This window comes from Dipodomys spectabilis, unplaced genomic scaffold (genome assembly GCF_019054845.1).
Source record: "Dipodomys spectabilis isolate Male_0828 unplaced genomic scaffold, ASM1905484v1 ptg000108l, whole genome shotgun sequence".
Classification (NCBI taxonomy): domain Eukaryota; kingdom Metazoa; phylum Chordata; class Mammalia; order Rodentia; family Heteromyidae; genus Dipodomys; species Dipodomys spectabilis.
In genome coordinates, this window is record NW_024870785.1 from 4,721,383 (window position 1) to 4,742,389 (window position 21,007).

At 44.8% G+C, this 21,007-nt stretch overlaps 2 protein-coding genes across 5 annotated transcripts in view; one reads left to right on the forward strand and one right to left on the reverse strand.

The window, feature by feature from the left end:
• Positions 1–21,007, reverse strand: part of Ehd4 (EH domain containing 4) — a 738,029-nt gene that overhangs the window by 301,810 nt on the left and 415,212 nt on the right. The gene's annotated exons all lie outside the window — the stretch shown is intronic.
• Nusap1 (nucleolar and spindle associated protein 1) lies at positions 58–18,995 on the forward strand. 4 transcript variants are annotated; one of them, XM_042687919.1, is made up of 11 exons: positions 58–204; positions 2,340–2,408; positions 3,593–3,739; positions 4,544–4,694; positions 6,847–6,945; positions 8,792–8,901; positions 12,916–13,103; positions 13,677–13,834; positions 14,026–14,142; positions 15,995–16,103; positions 18,628–18,995. In XM_042687919.1, the coding sequence occupies exons 1-11, from the start codon at positions 112–114 to the stop codon at positions 18,722–18,724; spliced, it is 1,338 nt and encodes a 445-aa protein (XP_042543853.1). In that variant the 5' UTR covers positions 58–111; the 3' UTR covers positions 18,725–18,995. The 4 variants fall into 4 exon arrangements, with proteins under 4 accessions (XP_042543853.1, XP_042543854.1, XP_042543855.1 ...); XM_042687920.1 differs by having other exon boundaries at positions 12,919–13,103; XM_042687921.1 differs by having other exon boundaries at positions 4,547–4,694.

Here is a 21,007-nt window from a genome sequence, read left to right on the forward strand (position 1 = left end):
CGCAGCATTCTTCATTTTTAAACTCAATATAAACGCCGGTCGGGCTAACGCTTGGCGCGAGAGTTTTGAAAGGCGCTCGTTCTAGTCACGTCGCCGGTCTTACAGGACGCCATGACCGTCCCGTCCGCGGCGGAGCTGGACTCCTTCAAGTACGGAGACCTGCAGAACTTGGCCAAGAGTCTGGGCCTCCGCGCTAACCTGAAGGTGCGGCGGGCGGCGGGCGGGCGGCGCGACGGGCCCGGGAAGAGGCCGCGACCGCCGCCTGGGCCCGAGCCAGTGTTTAGAGCCCGAAACGCGCCCGTGGAGGCGCGGTTGTCACCTCCTCTCGAGTGTGGCTTCTCCCGAGAGCCGGGGCGGGCTGGGTTGTGTGACGGAGCACTTGGGGTGCTTCGCGGGCCGTGGGTGAGGAAGCGCTGGCCCGGGAGGCGCCCGCCGCCGCGGGGCCGAGCGCGGGCTGCGAGGCCGCTGCAGCGCCGCAGCGGTGTTTCCTCTTAGTGCAAACTGGGGTCGAGCCCGTGACCCCTTGGTGCGTGATTGGGAGACCCGGCCCCTGCGGATAGGCCCCGGTCTGGTGGGGTTGGCGAGCCGTTCACCGATCGCTGTTGTGGTGCTCCTGTTCAAAACCCCTCGGGTCTGTGTCCCAGCTGGCCGTGTTGAGGGAAATGTGAGGATCCGCTATGGGATGGGACATTTACTATATTGTAGTTGAGGTTTCCCCGGTGCGTTTGCAAGCCGTGATCCTCATCCTGAATATCTCCTCAGTCGTCGGGCATGTTTTTAAATAGCTCAAGCAGGACGATCAGAGCCAAGGTACCTCTTTGAATAAAGGAGGGGCCTCGGGGATATGTCTAGGCTGTCGTGTTTAATGGCTCCCCAGTATTTTACGCAGAGTTCACTTCCTTGGACTCAGTCCTGTCATTTTGCTTTTTGCTATTTGGCTGGAATCCTTTTTCCCCTGTCTTGTGACAGAGTAACCTCAACCTCGCCTTCTACTCTCAGCCTCCCTAGAGCTAAGATTACAGGTGCACCCCACCAAGAGCATTTTATTCAAGGCTGCATCCCTAAACACAAAACGTGGAAGGTAGAATCTCACTTTATGCCAGGCCTACCCGGGCTGTGAGCCTCCTGTTGTGGGCTCTGCCCCGCCTCGCTGGGGATGACACCAATTGAGCCCAACCATTGCATCTCCCTGGTAGCTGGCATAACAACTGCACACAACCTCTCCCAGGGGTTCTGAGGTAGAAGCTGGAAGCTCTACAACTTTTTTGCCCAGACTGGCCTCGAACCTCGATACCCTAATTTCCAGTTCCTCTGTAGCTAGGATTACCTAGCTCTTGACCAAAAAGAAAAAAAAAAAACTAAAGAAAAGAGAGGAAGAGAACTAAGAGTCTGTCTTCTAACATGCCAATCATCTCCATCTTAGACAAGACCTCAAAGAGAAGTTCAAGGGACAAGTAGAAAATACAGCTGGAGGGCTGGGAAGGTGGCTCAGTGGTAGAGCGCTTGCCTTGATGTATGAGGCCCTGGGTTCAATACCTCAGCACCACATAAGCAAAAAGAAAAAAGCAGGAAGTGGCGCTGTGGCTCAAATGGTAGAGCGCTAGCCTTGAGCTGAAGAGCTGAGGGACAGCGCCCAGGCCCAGAGTTCAGGCCCCACGACTGGACTCCCCCCCTCCAAAAAAAAAAAAAATACAGCTGGAATGGTGCCTTATATCTGGAATGATGCAGCGCGTTCTGGTAGAGTGGGTTGGAGGATGTGCCCTCAGAGCATAAGCTTTGATGTATAAGCCCATGTCATCTGGTGCTGCTTTGTGGTCCTTTCACATTGTTTTGCAGTTGCCTTTTTCTTCTTTCTTTCTTTCTCTCTCTTTTTCTCTCTCTCTCTCTCTCTCTTTCTCTTTCTTTCTTTCTTTGTTTTTTTTTTTGTCTGTCGTGGGTCTTCAACTCTGGGCCTGGGCACTGTCCCAAGCTTTTGAGCTCAAGGCTAGCACTCTACCACTTAAGCCACAGCGCCACTTCTGGTTATCTGGTGGTTAATTGGAGATAAGTGTCTCATGGGTGGCTTGGAACCACGATCCTCAGATCTCAGCCTCCTGAGTAGCTAGGATTACAGGTGTGAGCCACAAGTGCCTGGCATCAGTTGCCTTTTTTTTTTTTTTTTGTCTGACTTTCCCACTGGGATGTGAGGTCCCTGAACTGAAGGGCCAGTTTTGGTCCATCCAGACTTGGTCCTCCAGCCTGACCAGAAAACATTTAATGAATGAGAGAAGAATGTATAAGATGAAACTCTTCACATTTTTCTCACTTGTTTCACTTGGTTCTAATTATCTCTTCTGCAGGCAGACAAGTTGTTAAAATCTTTGAAAGCTCACCTCAAACTGGAAGCAAGGAAAGAAAATAACAGTCAGGTAAGTAATTATTAGCTGCTAAACAGTTGTGTTTAGGGGCTGGGAATGTGACTCAGTGGTAGAATGCTTGCCTAGCATGCATGAAGCCCTGGGTTCGATTCATTACTACCACATAAATAGAAAAAGCAGGAAGTGGTGCTGGGACTCAAGTGGTAGGGTGCTGGCCTTGAGCAAAAGAAGCTCAGGGACAGTGCCTAGGCCCTGAGTTCAGGCCCCAGGACTGGCCAAAAAAAAAAAAAAAGTAATGGGCAGTCAACACCAATTATGATGGTTTAAGATATGCAGGTTCTCACCACAGAGATCATTTATTGGTCATAGTGCCAGGTATTATTTGTTAGAAATGATCAAAAATGCCCTGTCACCTAATGAATATGAGGTCCTTAAACAGGCAATACTGCCTGTGATGCTGGCGACTCAGGAAGCTGACACCCGGCAGAAAAGTCTGTCAGACTCCATCTCCACTTAAGCAGCCAAAAGTTAGCCTGGAGGTGTGGTAGACCATTACCTGAGCATACAAGCTGAGCCAGTGGTCCTGAGTTCAAGCCCAGTACCATCACAAGAGATAGGCCGGGAGGGAGGGAAAGGGATTAGAAGAAGAAAAGTAGAAGAATGAAACCTGTATGCCTTGCCTGATGTCCTCACAGTGAATTTGCAACAGTAGAGATACTGGAGACCATTAGAGCAAACAGCAGGGCTCTCTACTTAGCTAAGGTTAACCTCAGAGTCACAGTTTTCTGCCTCAGTCTTCTGAGAGCTGGGATTACAGGCATATACCACCATACTCAGCTCTTCTGTGCTCCGTAAGTATCAAAGTTGATAGCATTTAAGCTATTATTGTGCATTGAATAATAAAACAACCTGCCCGCTACAGAGTGCAGTGTATTGTCATTCAGTGACCGCTCCCCGCTCCTGTGGTGCTGGGTATTGAATCCAAGACCTGGCAGAGGCCACTGGGCCACACCCCCAGTGCCTCATACAATGATTCCTTTTATAAGCAGGGCTGTGTGGGATGTTCTGGATCGCAACCATCCTTTTCGCTTTTAGTTTATGATAACGCAGGTGTTGTGGTTCTCACTCATTCTCACTTTCCGCTCTGTGGAGTTACTTTGGTCTCGGGGAGCAATCTGGTGTTATGTTATATCCATATGGGAGAGAACATGACAGATCAGTATCTCTCTTTTTAGGGTGAAAAGGAAACTGCAGCCTTCTTCTGTGATGAGACTGAGACACAGATGAGCAGTCAGGAACAAGCTGGGAAGGAGCCAGTCGTCCATGTCACCAAAAGGAAAAGGCGCAGGCACAAGAGAGGCCACGGGAAGCCTGTCTCTCAGGTGAATGAAGTGTGCAAGCTGAACTAGAGCACCACCTGTGCCAGAGCTGGCAGGGTGTTAGTGAGCGTTCCCTCTACACTCCTGTGCTGAGCCCTGTGCTGCAGCTCCGAGCTCCTCTTAGAGTATGGTTTTAAAATTCTCTTTGCTCTGCTGCTCCTGCCCAGGTGATTACTCTGCACTCAAGTCGTTCAACAGTGGGGTCGCTGTGGCTTCCCTCCGTTGCTTTGCATAGACTCTGGTTGTGTTCTTTCTTCTTCACTCAGATGTAACATTCACCAGGCATGGTCCTCATTTCTTGTTTTCTGACTTCATATAGGCTGCCTAGGTCTCTTAGCCTGACTTATGAGCCATAAGCGAACTCAGCTTCCTGCTTCTTCCATTGGTCTCTAGTACAACAGGAGTGTTGCCAAGTTCAGTGTCATGGCACTCGGGGAGGCAGAGAGGCAGAGCTGTTAATGCCACCCTCAAGTCTTCCTCCTTACTTTGCTTCTTCTCTTTTCCCCTTATTTTCATACCAATCTTTACTTTCTTTCAGTGGTACTGGGATTTGAACTCAAGGCCTTTCACTGGTTAAACAGGTGCTTACTTGGGCCAGTTATTAGAGTCTTGCATTTTTTGGTCAGTGGATTCAGACTTCAGTCCTAGATCCTCCTACCTATTGCCGGCTTCTCACCACCAAGCTGTTGATGGCTTTGCCTGAGCCAGTCTTCCCCTCCCAAGCAAATGCGACTGCTTACATGTATGTGCCACTGCGCCCAGCTGTAAGAGACATTCATATTCTTTGTTTCCTTTTAAAATTTTCAGCAGGATCATTCCAAGATACAAATAAGTGATCCTACTACATTCCAGAATGAGGAAAAGCAGGATCCCAAAACTACTGCCGAAGTTTCTTCTCTGCCAGACCAGAGCCAAGGAGATGGGAATATGGTTTCTGTAGGCCAAAGTGAAATGAAAGGTATGGACTTCATGGTCTCACTTTTTGAGAGTTCAGACCATGCTCTCCTAACGCCCATGTCTTCCTCGCCGCTATTCCTAGGCCTGTGGCCATCATACTGTTGCCTCTGTCTTGTTTTAGAAGGGTGCCAGTCCTACTGGATCTAAATCTACCCAAAGTGCCTCAACTTGCCTTTCACTGTCTGTACAGAGGCGGTTTCTCAATTTCATATTACAGGTACCAGCCGTTAGGACTTAGACCTATCTCTGGGAATCATAATTCAGCTCAAAACACCAGCTTATAGAACTTGTAATTCAAAGCTAGAACCAAATGCCGAAGACCATCGGGTCATCTTTTAATTTCTCCCCCACTCCCCCGCAAGTATTAAGGATCAAATGCAGAACATCAAGCTCTATCCCAGAACTATATTACAAGCCCTGACTTTTATAGGAAGTAGAATAAGACTGGTAGTTTAGGGAAGGTAATCCCTCGGGAACAGGAGAGTCCTCAGCCAGCCACAAGTCTGGTAAAGGTCTTATTTGCTTCCTCCACCGTACAGTACACAGGGCCCTGGACACCTAATGTGTGTTTCTTAAACAACAAGCACTTTCTCATACAAGTGTACAGAGTGTGAAAAGCTTATTAGCATGGTTTCCCTCCCCCTTTCCCTCTGTTTTTTATTTGTCATTCCTCGAATCCTTTTGTCCTTTAGTTACTATTTTTTTAATAGGGTCTGGTGTGTTTCCTTGGCTGGCCTGACCATAATCTTCCTGTTCACTCCTCCTGAATAGCAGGAGTGACAGGCACATGCCACCACACCTGGCTTACTGGTTACGATGAGGGCTGGCTAACTTTTTGCCTAGGCACGGCCTTGAACTACTGACCTGCTCCTGGATACCTAGGATAACAGGCGTGCACATCCTCACCTGATCTTATTAGTGTGGTTTCTCAGTCCACCCTGAAACTTTTTAAGTAATTAGAGAAATTTTATTTTGAGATAGAAAATGTGTTTTTTTTTTTCATTTTTTGTTTTTTGTTTTTGTTGTTGTTGTAGGGCTTGAACTCTGGGCCTGGGCACTGACCCTGAGCTCTTCAGCTCAAGCCCAATGCTCTACCACTTGAGCCCCTGCGCCACTAACAGTTTTCTGGTGTTTAATTGGAGATAAGAGTCTCACAGACTTTCCTGCCTGGGCTGGCTTTGAACCATGATCCTCCTGAGTAGCTAGGATTACAGGTGTGAGCCATCAGTACCTGGCTGAAATTGGTTTTTTTTTTGCTGGTCATAGGGCCTGAACTCTGGGCCTGGGCACTGTCCCTTCTGCTCTTCAGCTCAAGGCTAGCGATCTAGCACTTGAGCCACAGCGCCACTTCTGGCTTTTTCTGCTTATGTGGTGCTGAGAAATTGAATCCAGGGCCTCATGCATTCAAAGCAAGCACTCTACCCCTCAGCCACCTTCCCAGCCCAAAATGTATGTTTTTAAAAGATAGTTTTAGGAGCTAGGAATATGCTTCATAGTGGAGTCCTTGCCTATCATACATGAAGTCCTGGGTTCAATTCCTCAGAACCACATAAACAGAAAAAACTAGAAATAGCTCTGTCGCTCAAGTGGTAGAGTACTGGTTTTGGGCAAAAGAAGCTCAGGGACTGGGCTGGGAAGGTGGCTCAGTGGTAGAGTGCTTGCCTTGCATGCCTGAGGCCCTGGGTTCGAATCCTCAGCACCACATAAGCAAAAAGAATAAAGCTGGAAGTGGCGCTGTGGCTTAAGTGGTAGAGCGCTAGCCTTAAGCTGAAGAGCTGAGGGACAGTACCCAGGCCCATAGTTCAGGCCCCACAACCTGACCCCAAAAAAAAAAAATAGAAGCTCAGGGACAGTGTCCAGGCCCTGAGTTCAAGCCCCAGGCTCATGCCTGTAATCCTATCTAGTCAGACTACTGAGATCTGAGGATTGAGGTTTGGAGACAAATCCACAGATTGTTATTTCCAAATAACCAAGAAAAGTAGAAATATGGCTCAAGTGGTAGAGTGCCAGCCTTGAGCATAAACTGTAGAAAATCAAGAAACCAAGTTGAAACCTCCAGTACTAGCAATATTTTTAAAAAGTCATCTTGATTATTCTAGCATTAGAGCTTACTGGAAACCTGTCTTTGATTAGTTTTGTGTCTTTGGATTTAGGTAAGGAAGATTTGAAGGAACCTTCAGAAAGAAAGTCTCTCTATACAGATGGATTTTCCAAACTTGCAAATAGTAAAAAAACTGCAGCTACTACTCCAAGTAAGTGTGTGCACAAACACTGGGAAAGGTTTGGGCCTCTTAAGATGTGGGTGGCAAAGGCTGTGGCTATAACAAGTAACTGTACAGATGCAGAGCCAGGATCATATGTTCTGCTCTCATTTTCTAGTTTCCAGATCTTGGGCAGTTTTTCCTTAACAGCCTGACTTCCTCAGTAAAGTAGAAGTGATTCTACATCCTGTTTCAGCAGGTGGATGCCCACATTGAGAATATTTTTCCTATTACTGATTACTTAATGAAGCATGTTTGGTAGGAAGGGATTCCATTAATGCCTGATGAATGAAAGAATGAATGAATGTGGAATGTGGCATTCTGAGAACAGTAACCACTGTCTACTAAGTTTCTAATCTAAAAAAATCTGGTTTTGGGGGCTGGAAAGGTGGCTCAGTGGTAGAGCGCTTGCCTTGCATGCATGCAGCCCTGGGTTCGATTCCTCAGCACCACATAAGGAGGGATAAAAAAAGGCTGGAAGTGGTGCTGTACAGGCTCAAGTGGTAGAGCGCTAGCCTTGAGCTGAAGAGCTGAGGGACAGCGCCCAGGCCCAGAGTTCAGACCATAACCAGACCCCCCCCAAAAAAAATCTGGCTTTGGACTTGTAAAACTTCTCACTTTTTTTTTTTTTGGTGGTGGTGGTGGTGGTGGTGATAATACCAGGGCCTGGGTATTACCCTGAGCTTTTTCACTCAAGGCTACTTGTCAACCACTTATAAGCCCTTAGTCTAGAGCTTTTTCTTGTTGTTGGCCATTGGGCTATGGCTTCTCCTTAGTAAACCAAGATGTCACTTAGGAAAGTGGACAACCCAAAGATGGTGACTGCCTTACAGTTTATAAGATGACCATGATTTGCCCCAAGTTTCCAGAAACTTAAGTGTTTAAAATGAGAACTTTCAGGGCTGAGAAGGTGGCTCAGTGGTAGAGCGCTTGCCTTGCATGCTTAAGGCCCTGGGTTCGATTCCTCAGTACCATAAAAGAAAAAAGCCGGAAGTGGCACTGTGGCTCAAGTGGTAGAGCGCTAGCCTCAAGCTGAAGAGCTGAGGGACAGTGCCCAGGCCCAGAGTTCAGGCCCACGACTGGACCCCTCCCCAAATTAGAACTTTTAGCCAGGTGTCAGTGGCTCACGTCTATAATCCTAGCTAATCAGGAGGCTGATATCTGAGGATCTCGGTTAAAAGCCAGCCCAGCAGGAAAGTCCATTAAGACTCTAATCTCCAATAAACTGCCAGAAAACTGGAAGTGGCGATGTGGTTCAAGTGGTAGAGCGTTCACCTTGAGCTGAAGAGCTGAAGGACAGCACTCAGCCCCAGAGTTCAAGCCCCATTACTGACAAAAAAAAAAAAAAAATTAGAACTTTCACCAGGTGCTGATGGCTCATACCTGTAATTGTACCTACTCAGGAGGCTGGGATCTCAGGATCACTAGTCAAAGCCAGCCTGGGCAAGAAAGTCCAGAAAACTGGAAGTGGTGCTGAGAGCACTAGTCTTGAGGAAAATAGCTCAAGGACAGTAGCCAGGCAAGAGTAAAAGCCCCATAAACAACAACAGGCTGGGAAGGTGGCTCAGTGGTAAAGCGCTTGCCTTGCTTGCTTGAGGCCCTGGGTTGGATTTCTCATCACCCATAAGCAAAAAAAAAAGCCGGAAGTGGCGCTGTGGCTCAAGTGGTAGAGCGCTAGCCTTGAGCTGAAGAGCTGAGGGACAGCACCCAGGCCCAGAGTTCAGGCCCACGACCAGATCCCCCCCCCAAAAAAAAAAAGAAAAGAAAGATACAAAAAGAGAAAGTGAATAAATGGGTTTTGTCTTGCTTATTTTCATATTTTTGGGGAATTTTCTAGACTTTAAGAAGCTTCATGAAGCTCATTTTAAGGGAATGGAGTCCATTGATGAATATATTAAGAGAAAAAGGAAACATTTTGAAGAGCACAACTCATTGAATGAACTGAAGGTATGCAGAAAAAAATCCATGTTCTTTTTTTTTTCAACCAAGGATCTCACTGTGCCCAGGCTGGCTTTCAACTCTTAATCCTTCTGCTTCTGCTTCCTGAGTGCTGTGATTATAGAGCTACCACCAAGCCTAGATAAAATTCATGTTCCTGGGGTGGGAAGGTGGCTCAGTGGTAGAGCGCTTGCCTTGCATGCATGAGGCACTGGGTTCCATTCCTTAACACCACATAAGCAGAAAAACTGGGAAGTGGCACTGTGACTCAAGTGGTAGAGTGCTAGCCTTGAGCTGAAGAGCTGAGGGACAGCGCCCAGGCCCGGAATTCAGGCCCTACAACAAACAAAAAACAATCATGTTCCTAATGGGACTAAAAGTATTGGTTTCTAATCTTTAAACATGTTGTCCCATGGCTTATAGAAACAGTATTGTTTTTCTTTTCCTTCCTTCCTCCCTCCCTCTCTTTGTCTTAGTTTCTTTCTCTCTCTCTTTTCCTTCCTTCCTTCTTTTCTTCCTTCCTTCCTTCCTTTGTGTGTGTGTGTGTCAGTAGGAGAGCTTGAACTCAGAGACTCATGTTCTCATTGGACTTTTCACTCATGAATGGTATTCTACTTTTTTTTTAAATCCTCTGGTGTGGTTTTATTTTTATTTATTTATTTTTTTGTCGGTCGTGGGTCGTGAACTCTGGGCCTGGGCACTGTCCCTGAGCTCTTCAGCTCAAGGCGAGTGCTCTACCGCTTGAGCCACAGCGCCACTTCCTGGTATTCTACTTCTTGAGCCATACTTTGTGCCTAGATTTTTGTTTTTGTTTTTACTGGTTAATTGAGGATGTCATCTCTTGTCTTTTTCTGCCCAGGCTGACTTTGAACTATCATCCTTCAGATCTGCACTTCCTGAGTAGCTAAGATTATAGGCATGAGCCACCAGCACCCAGCGTTGTGTGTGAACACTACCTGGCAGGGCTGTATTTCTTTACCTATCAGATGAACATATCTTTGCCTTAGAATTGCTTTCCGCCACTCTGAGGATTTTTGACCCCTGTAAGGGGAGCAGATAGGGCGCTCCTTCCACAGTATTAGCAGTAAATTTTTCTGTTCTTGTGGGCCAGGTGGTTTGTCTGTCACGTTCATCAAGAATGAATTCATTTCTGGCTGGAGCCACCTTCGTTCCCTTGTCACTTTCCTGAAGGAAGGTGGGGCATCTTAGTGGCTGAAAGGTTCCTGCTGTAACAGCTGTCAGTGCACATTATTCAAGGAGAGAGATGCTGGGCACCCTTAGGTGCATTTAGACGGCATCCTCAGAACTAGACATGTGCTGGGAGCTGCCAGATAGAGGGCTGACTACCTCTGCCTGTTTCTCAAGAACAATGCCTGTGTTTGTGGTATTAAATATAGGAAAATAACAAGAAGTCTATTTAAAAGGGAGCAGAAGGCTCCATGTGGCAGGTGGGGGTAGGGGCTGTTTCTATTACTGCTAAATTTCAAGTTTTCTGGCATCTAGGGCCAAAAGAGAAAAAAAAAACAACTCATGTTCATAATTTTTTATGGCTGAACTAGGGTTAGAACTCAGGGCTCTGAGCTTGCTAAGAAAGTACTACTTGAGCCACTCCCTCAGTCCAAAGTGAAAAGTCATAAGGAACTTTTTAAAAATAGACGTAAGCTTCTTGGTGGTGAGCTTAATTAAAAGGGTGGATGTTGAAGACACTTTTTTTTCTTTTTAGCAAACAGCGTCAAAGCCAATCATGGCATAAATTTCAGTCCTTCGTCCTGATCTAACAAAATGGAGGTTCTTTTTCCTTTTTTTGTCGGTCCTGGGGCTTGAACTCAGGGCCTGGTCACTGCTCTAACCTCTTTTACTCAAGACTAGCAGTCTACCACTTTAAGCCACAGCTCTATTTTTGGTTTTTGAGTTGTTAATTGGAGATAAGAATCTCGAGGGTACTTTTCTCCCTGGGCTGGCTTTGAACCACAATCCTCAGATCTCAGCCTCCTGAGTAGCTAGGATTACAGGCGTGAGCCACGGCATCTGGCTCACACAGGGGTTCTTTTTTTTTTTTTTGCCAATTGTGGGTCTTGAACTCTGGGCCTGGGCGCTGTCCCTCAGCTCTTCAGCTCAAGGAGAGCGCTCTACCACTTGAACTATAGCGCCACTTCCAGTTTTCTAGTGGTTTGTTGGAGATAGGAGTCTCACTGAGTTGTTCTTTCTTGAAGATAAAGAAAATGAAGCACTTTTCTTAGTTTCAGTGTTATTTAAGCCTGCTGGCCCCATCTGAGTGAGTTCAGTTCTAGAATCTCACCTTCCACCCACCTTGTTCTGTCAGATTTGGAATGATCTGTTTGGAGACTAGAGAAGCAGCGGCCATTACAGTCACTTCCCTATGGCTGATGGACTATAAGGAAACAGAGATTGTCATCCTAGCCTAATACTTCACATTCCAAATCCCTTTCCACAATTAGTCTTTCAGCTTTGCTAGTTAAAACCTACCTTGCTCTTTTAAGGCTTTGATGTTTTTGGCATGCCTAGAGGCTTTTCCTGTCCTGAGATTGTAAAGTATACTCCTGTATTTATTTTCACTTTTCTTCTAGGGGTTAGGAGTCGAGTCTGCATGCGGCACTGCACTTGTTCAGCAGGCTCTCCCCCACCTGAGCATGCTCCCAGCCCTTTTCTACTAATTGTATTATTCCCACTGTTTAATGCTTAAGTCACAATTTACTTTTGTATATGTCAACTTCAATCGTCCTGTCTCTAATGTGGTAATGTGGTTGTTTCTTCTTGCAACAGATCCTAGAGTAATAATAGAAAAATACCTATTTATCCTTTGTACTTTCCCAATGTCTAAAAAAAGACGACCAAGTGGGACCCTCCATAGCAATTTCACAGTGAACATTACTTTCCCTTCTTCCCTCGATTTTCTTTGGGTTTATAGGTAGGAGGATTGCATTGGAAGTCAGACCCCAGGAAGAAATGAGACCTTGTAAGAAATAGTTAAAGCAAAAAAAATAGTAAAATGTTGTTTGAAGGGAGATAGATTATGTGGATTACCTGGCATAAATTCTTTGAGTCATTCATCCTGATCTAACAACATAGGGGTTCTCTTTTTTGGGGGGGGAGGGGTCGGTCATGGGGCTTGAATGCTGAATACATTTAGGAGATTCTTGAGGAGTGTATTTAATGTATCCTTGGTAGAAAAATCATTGTTTCCTTCCTTTCTAGCTGTTAGGAACTGTGCTGCTACATTGTTTTCTCTGGCTGTGAAGTGACTGGGTATATGGTGGCTAAGAGGCTTTCCTTTTTGCTGTTGTTGGTCGTGGGGCTTGAACTCAGGGCCTGGGCGCTGTCCCTCAGCTCTTCAGCTCAAGGCTAGCACTCTACCACTTGAGCCACAGCGCCACTTCCGGTTTTCTGGTGGTTTATTGGATATAAGTGTCTCACTTATCTCCGGGCTTTCCTGCTCAGGCTGGCTTTGAACCACAATCCTCAGATCTCAGCCTCCTGAGTAGCTAGGATTACAGGCATGAGCTACCAGTGCCCAGCAAGAGAAGCTTTCTTGTGCCACATTTTTTGGCAAATCTAGACATTGCTCTTTCCATCTGAATCACCATAGCAACACAGACAGGTGTTGCCTGTAGACAGGTAATGGCACAGTGGCTATACAAGTTAGCTAGGAAGGGATGCTAGTCATGTAATCGTTGGCATGTAGCAGGGTAATGGAGGCAGTCTTCTGCACTTTGCTGTTTGTTTTGTTTTTTGGGGGGGGTCTGGTCGTGGGGCCTGAACTCTGGGCCTAGGTGCTATCCCTCAGCTCTTCAGCTCAAGGCTAGCACTCTACCACTTGAGCCACAGGGCCACTTCCAGCTTTTTTCTTTTTGCTTATGTGGTGCTGAGGAATCGAACCCAGGGCCTCATGCATGCAAGGCAAGCGCTCTACCACTGAGCCACCTTCCCAGCCCTGAACTCTGCTGTTTGGACACAGTACTATGTTGGCAACCAAGCTTTTAAAGTGGTACATTTCTTTCTCAGAAGCAGCCTGGCAGTAAGGGAAAGGTAGTGACTCCAGTTCCTCCCAGAGGAAGACTCCCTGTGGCCTGCACTCCCACACAAAAGTGCCACTCTCCAGGCCAGTCCCGCAACCCTACAAGGCAGAGCGCAGTGTGTCTGAAGGGGTCAATCAGGCGGACCACGCTCTCAGCAACCAAAATGAACGTCAGGTAAAGAGATCACTCCAAACCTTCTAAATATGTTTAGTTTTTAAATCTTTTTGTTTGGGGGTTTTTTTGGTAATAGAGATCGAACTCAGTCCTTGAACATGTTAGACAAGCTGTCCAGCATTGAACAACAGCCTTCAGATTCATTCTAGTGTTTGCTTAAAGGGGGAAAACAGAAAAGGAAGTAAAAAAGGATTGAGAACAAAGAATCTTGTCATTTGTATTCAGTTTTCTTGTTCGATCCAATATCCTTAAGCACAGGTTTTATTTTTAAGACAGAAAATAAGACATGTGTATGTATATAGATAGATAATCTTGATTTTATTAGTTTGCTGTATGCTTACTAGAAATAAATTATTCCATTGGCTTAAATATAAAAGTGAAACTAACTTCACCAGGAATAAGCAGAAAAGGAGAGCATCTCCAGTTGGTTCCTGAACTCTAACCTGAAGCCTGCAGGCATATACCACAAGCCTTACCATGGTTAATGTCCTCTACCGTATCTGCCTGGTGATGGTCCAGTGCTTTTACCTCCTGCCATAAGTACTCTCGTGATGCCCTCCACTGTCATTTTAGGTTTTCAGCTGCTACTAAAGATAACGAACATAAGGGTTCACTGACCAAGACTCCAGCCAGAAAGTCTCCACATGTGTCTCTATCTGGGATTACCCCCAAAAGCCAGGCTGTGCTCGGAACACCCAAGTTAAAGACCACCAAGGGGAATTCTGCTTCTGGTAAAATAAAATAAAACACTCTTAAATCCTTTCCACATGTACAAAATCATGTGCAAAAACTTCATCCTGCAGGAAGTGATTGGGAGGATCACAGAAAAACCCATTGATGATATGATTTAAAAAATGAAAAGAACTATAATAGGTCTTTGGTCTAACTAAGCCCTCTGATGTTTTGGGGTCTTTTTTTTTAGTCATTACTCCATTCAAGTTGACAACCATGGCAATGAAGACTCCAGTCTCCGATAAGAAACCAGTGTTTGATCTGAAAGCAAGTTTGTCTCGTCCCCTCAACTATGAGCCACACAAAGGTGGGTGTTTGCTGCTATGGAGCCTATATAAGTCTTCAGAGTAAATGATTATGTAAAGATGAGGGGGAAAAATGTGAGTGTAGATCAATGTGAAAATGCTTGCCTAGCATACATGAGGCCAGCCCTGGGTTTGATCCCCAACACTAAAAATCAATTAATGCATAAATGAACAACTTCTGCTAACTGAGCAGAAGCCACACTTTATTTACAATTCCTTCCCTTGTCCCTGCTTCCAGATAGACCCATAATTTAAAATTAATTGGTTTATTTACACTTTAACCAAAGTTATAACTTGTAAACAATATCACTACTCAAAATTAATATAATTTCAGCTAGTATCAAGAAAAATTGAAAAGTTAGCCCATGCTAACTTCTCACTTTTTGTCTGTTTTGAACACTACTATGAATATGGTAGGTACATAGTATCTGAGCCTTTGTACCTTTTTTTTAATCTTAGTAACTTTTAGTAACTTAGTAATTTTTAGTAACTTTCAAATATATAATAATACATTGTTAACCAGAGTCATATTATACAATATACCTGTTTTATTTCCCCTAACTGAAATCTTCTGTTTCTAACCCGTACCTCCCCAGTCCTGCCGACCCTTCTCCACCACAGTCCCACTCTGCTTTTGAGTTCAGTTGTTTCAGATTCCACACACAAGAGAACATGCAGTGTGTGCTTTCTCATGTCTGGCTTACTTGACTTGGTGTATACCAATTCCAATCCAAGTTGCTGCAAATGATAGGATTTCCATCTTTGTCCAGGCTGACAATATCCTATTATGTACACTGATGATGTTCTTTATCCATTCATCTGTTGATGGACACTAGGCTGATTCCATGGCCTGTCTACTGTGAGTACTAGTAGTGCTCTTAACATGGGAGTGCAGGAGTCTTGTCAATAAACAAATTGTGAATCTTCTGGGTAAATACCTAGAAATGAGAACTGCTGGATCTAGTTCCAGTTCTACTCCCAACAGAATAGTCCCAACTCCATTCTCAGTGCATTGTAATAGGTTAATAGAGTCAGAATAACAGAAATACACTGGTAAAATGCTTTTTCTTTTTTTTGCAGGGGTGGGGGGTAAGGTCAGTTGTGGGACTTGAACTCCACACAGGTACTATCCCTGAGCTTCTTCACTCAAGGATAACACTCTTCCCACTTTAAGACACAGTGCTGCTTCTGGTTTTCTGGTGGTGAATTGGAGATGAGTCTCACACACTTTCCTGCCCAATCTGGCTTCAAGCCATGATCCTCAGATCTCAGCCTCTCGAGTAGCTAGAATTACTGGCATAAGCCACTGACACTCAGCTCAAAATGCTACTTTAATATTAAGTATAATATCTCAGTAATATTAGCATAAATGATACTTGGTTGTAAGTTTCTTTCTTTTTTCTTTTTTGCCAATTCTGGGGCTTGACCTCAGGGCTTGGTCCCTATCCCTGAGCTTTTTTGCTCAAGGCTAGCACTCTACCATTTGAGCCACAGCATCATTTCCAGTTTTTTCTGTTTATGTGGTACTGAGGAATCGAACCCAGGGCTTCATGTCTGCTAGGCAAGCACTCTACCACTAAGCTACATTCTCAGCCCTGTAATAGTTTCTTTTGGAATCTGTTAAGGGTGTTTTTGTATAAGTTTTTTTTCTGAGACTTCATAGGAATTTAAAAATAGGACACATATTCATTTTTAGAAGAAAAACCTGACATATCTGGAATATGGAATCTAAGTATTTTGGGATGTACTAGGAATTATGTGAAACAGTATAAATGCTGCTAGGAAGCAAGTAGCCACAGATGAAGACAACAGACTTGTAAATAAGATATCTATAAATTGTTTGTGCTACATTAGGAAAGCTGAAACCATGGGGACACTCTAAAGAAAATAATTCTCTCACTGAACATGCAAGCAGAGTCAGCGTCTATAAGAAATCTTACAAACAGCCTCCTCTCCAAACCCGGTGAGTAAATAATTATCCAGTTTGAGAATGTTTCTAATTTCAAACCACAGTATACAAAAGCACCTCCAAAAGATAGGGTAGTCTCATTAGTAGTATCAGGAAGGTCAGAAGTGGCTAACTTAATCCATTTTACAAGAAAACAGTATTGCTTCGTGAAGTACATTTCCTTTGGCTCAGGGTCTGAAAGTGCAAGCAAGTCAGGCACTGGGGGAGCTTCGCACTCTGGTGTTTCACATGGTGGATGGATCACGTGGCGTAAGCACATTCAAGAGGCTAGAATGCTCAAGTGATAGTGTTTGCCTAAGAAGCAGAAGGCTCTGAGCTTATTCCCTGCTACTGAAAAAAAAAATAGCAGCATGTGAAGAGCTCAAACACAGTGGCCTCATTTTCTACTTAGTCCCTCAAAACCCAACCTTTCAAAGGGCAATACCCACATACTCTACCAGGCTCCACTCTTACGGAGCCTAGCACATTATATTGTGGCTCAAGCTTCCAGCACATGAACCCATGGGATATAAAACATATCCAGACTACAAGGAGGAATCTATAGAATCTGTAATAGTGTGACTAGGCTCTAGGGTGACGGATTCCAAATCAGGTTTAGATTGAGCCCAAATATCTGCTTTATGTACAGAATTGTACCGGTGATTCAGAAAACTCAAAGCACAGGTCTTGCATGACTTATTCTCCCAGGCAGTGCACGCAGTATCCCTCCAGACCTCAATGCTCAAAGGCCCAGGGGACCTAGGTCCTGGGTGGATATAAATTACTCTCAAAGAAACAAGGAACATGAGATATTAAATCCAGGACTTTGGAGGCTTTCTTTACCACAAGAGCAAGTTGTACCCAGATCACTGCTGCTTGGTGGCAGCTGGTCCTGGGTGAGATAAGAACCACTGACGAGCACTCTCCTCACACAGGGCCACCATCCCTTGATTCTTGTCTATACCAGCTTCTGCTAAAGCCTTTGCCATGTGTTATTAGGTAGCTGATAAGAGCGAGACACCAGTGACTCTCACTTGTAATCCTGGCTACTCAGGAGGCTAGAATCTGAGAATCATAGTTCAAAGTCAGACTAGGCAGAAAAGTCTAATTAACCAGGAAAAAGCCAGAAGTAGAACTGTGGCTCAAGTGGTAGGGCACCAGCCTTGAGAGAGAAAGGCAGACAAGAGGGCCCTGAGTTCAAACTCACACACAAAAGAAACAAAAGTTAGTTAACATGATGATCCTGGGCTTTTTTTAACTTAATGATCTCTAGAAAAATATAATAGAGGGCTAGGAAGGTGTATCAGTGTTAGAGCGCTTGCCTTACGTGCATGAGGCTCTGGGCTCAATTCCTTAGCACCATATAAGCAGAAAAAGCCAGAAGTGGTGTTGTGCCTCAAGTGGTAGAGTGCTAGACTTGAGCTGAAGACCTAAGGGACAGCGCCCAGGCCCAGAGGTCAGGCCCCACGACAAAAAAAAAAAGCCCAGCGCCGGTGGCTCACTCCTGTAATCCTAGCTACTCAGGAGGCTGAGATCTGAGGATCACAGTTCGAAGCCAGCCCGGGCAAGAAAGACCCTGAGACTCCTATCTCCAATAAACCTCTAGAAAACTGGAAGTGGTGCTGTGGCTCAAGTGGTAGAGCGCTCCCCGGGAGCTGAACAGCGCAAGGATAGCGCTCAGGCCCAGAGTTCAAGCCCCATGACCGACCAAAAAAAAAAAAAATAATATATACACACACACACACAGGTCAAAGTCAGTAGTAGATCCTGCTTCTAATTTTAGCTCTGGACCAGACCATGTGATTGGGAATTTAAACTTTTTTTTTTTTTTTTTGGTGGTGGTCTGGGGCTTGAACTCTGGGCCTGGGCATGTCCTTAACTCTTCAGCTCAAGGCTTAGGTGCTCTACCACTTGAACCACATCACTACTTCTGGTTTTCTGGTGGTTAATTGAAGAGTCTCTTAGACTTTCCTGTCCAGGCTGGCTTTGAACTGGGATCCTCAGATCTCAGCCTCCTGAGTAGCTAAGATTACAGGTGTGAGCCACCGGCCAACTGGCTACATTTTATTTATTTATTTTTTGGTTCCCAACCTGGGGATTGAACTCAGGGTCCCTGAGCTTATGTGCTCGAAGCTAGCACTCCACAACTTGAGCCACAGCTCCATGTCCAGCTTTTTATTGACTTAATTGGAGATGTGTCTCACAGACGTTCTTACCCAGGCTGGCTTCAGACAGCAACCCTCAGAGCTCAGCCGCCCGAGTAGTTAGGATTACAGATGTGAGCCGCTAGTGCCTGACATGTGAGTGTGATTTTTGATAGACTAAATCACTGTAGTCAGTAACTTCTGGTTCCATTCCATGCATGATTTTAAAATCCTGAGGTCACAGAAAACACAAATGCCTACTTCTAGCCCTTTGAACAACACGACCAGATAGTAGAATATTTTCACAAGTGTGTTAGATGTCATTTAAGTTTGTGTACTAGTTTGAAGTAGTGGCACCGCTAGGACCTAACCTATGACCCACCTGTTCCTCTTAGGGAAGAGCAACGGAAAAAGCGTGAGCAAGAACGAAAGGAGAAGAAAGAAAAGGTGTTGGGTGCCCGAAGGGGCCTCAATATGATTAAAAACAACTAATTTTTTAATGTCTGGTTAATATTTCTTCATTCCTGTTTTTCTTTGTAAATATTTTTCTACTGTCCCCCCTTCATTAGTCAGAAGCTCTTGTTTCCCTGTTGACTTTTATCTGTTATCTATGTACTGTCCCTGGGTTCTTCAGGTCCAATAGCTCTGAAAATTATCATCTTAAAGCTCAAAAATTCACTAGGCATGGGTGGCTTACGCCTGTAATCTTACCTACATAGAGGCTGAGATCCAAGTATCATGGTTTAGAGCCAGCTGTGCAGGAACATCTGTGAAACTTTTATCTCCAATAAACTACTCAGAAAAATCCAGAAGTGGTGCTGTGGTGTAGAACACTAGCTTTGAGCAAAGAAGCTCAGGGATAGCACCAAGGCCCAGAGTTCAAGTCCTGAAACCGGGGCGGGGGGGGGGGGGGTAGCATTCTTTGCAGTGGGTTTTTATCTAAGCCTCTGTACATTACATTTTCTAAGGAGACTCATCCTTGATATTATTAACTTAGGTACTTTTAATGTCAAGATTCCTCTCAGTTCTAACATTGTGGGCAAAAGCATGACCTGATGGCAGCTACTTATACCACAGCTTCAGTAGAGATAGAGTAGAAATGCAGCTCAGCACCCTCCATACTAGAAAATCTAGCTACTAGAAAATCTAGCAGTTTTAAACTGGGCCAATCATTTAATTATGGCACCAATACTGTAACTCTGAAAAATGTAAAAGAGTATAAGCACTTGTGTTTATATCACTGTGTAATTTTCATTTACTATATTCTTAAAATTCTACAGCTCATTCTATCCTTGCTTATTTAAAAATAATAGCTACAGATCCAAATCAAAATTTAAGAGGGCTAGTGGGTATGATAGAAAACTATGCCCTAGGTCCCATGGCCAATACCACAGAAAAGATTTACTGCTTCTAAGTATTACTGTGTTCTGTCACACTTACTAAACCTTACACTAAAAGACAAGAGAATTTGTTAAGTACATCCTGTTCCTTGTATCTATGTAGAGCTTCTGAGTTGTATACTAAAGACTTTCATAAATAAAATGTTTTCGCACTGCTGTAGATTTGTTCTTTGTAAACCTGTCAGCAAAGATTTAGATGAGCAGCTAAGATTAGTTTCATACACCCTTTGTATTTTTCCTAGTACAGACCCTAGCTTCTACACCTGGCTTGCTGAGAATGGGTGGAGTCTTGCTAACGTTTTGCCCTAGCTGGTTTCAAGCCCTGGTCTTCCCTTCTCTGCTTCTAGGCAGAGTAGCTGGAATTACAGATAGCAGTGCTGTGCTCAGTCCAGGAATATCCTACAGCAATATAAAGCACTGATACAAACCAGGCACTGGTGGCTCATGCCTGAAAATCCTAGCCACTTGGGAGGCTGAGGTCTGAGGATCATGATTTGAAACCAGCCTGGGCAGAAAAGTCCTCATGAGACAAAAACTAGAAGTGGAGTTGTGGCTCAAAGTGATAAAACACTAGCCTTAAGCAAAAAAGCTCATAGACAGCACCTAGGCCCTGAGTTAAAGCCCCACAACCTACCAAAACAAAACAAAAACACTACATGACTTGATTTTTAAAATGTTATGTAAAGACACTAAATTATATTTTGTATGACTCTAACAATATGAAACACACAGGAAAAGTACACCTATGGAGAAAGCTTAGTAGCCACCTGGAACTAGGGGTGGGAATAAAGGATGACTGCAAAAAAGCATGGGAGTTTCTTTGGGGCTGGTAGAAATACCTTAAATCTTCAATAATGATTGCAAAATTTCCTATGCTGTGTGCATTAAAGTGTAAAACACTTGACAGGCGCCAGAAGCTCATGTCTGTAATCCTAGTTGCTCAGGAGGCTGAGATCTGAGGATCACAGTTCAAAGCCAGCCAAGGCAGGAAAGTCCATGAGACTCATCTCCAATAAACCATCAGAAAACCGGAAGTGGCGCTGTGGCTCAAGTGGTAGAGCGCTAGCCTTGAGCTGAAAAGCTGAGGAACAGCGCCCAGGCCCAGAGTTCAAGCCCCATGACCAACAAAAAACAAATAATAATAATCAGGGCTGGGAAGGTGGCTCAGTGGTAGAAGGCTTGCCTTGCATGCATGAACCCCTGGGTTCAATTCCTAACACCACATAAGCAGAAAAAGCCAGAAGTAGTGCTGTGGCTCAAGTGGTAGAGCGCTAGCCTTGAGCTGAAGAGCTGAGGGACAGCGCCCAGACCCAGAATTCAGGCCCCCTGACCGCAAATAATCACCCCAGGCAGCATGGTACTTCCTACAATCTCA

Bases quoted from the DNA above. Each gene is read 5' to 3' on its own strand.
- Nusap1 (XM_042687919.1), top strand. From the start codon at position 112: ATGACCGTCCCGTCCGCGGCGGAGCTGGACTCCTTCAAGTACGGAGAC. The intron at 13,104-13,676 runs GTAAAGAGATCA...CTGTCATTTTAG, and splicing joins GCAACCAAAATGAACGTCAG to GTTTTCAGCTGCTACTAAAG. The intron at 14,143-15,994 runs GTGGGTGTTTGC...GTGCTACATTAG, and splicing joins CAACTATGAGCCACACAAAG to GAAAGCTGAAACCATGGGGA.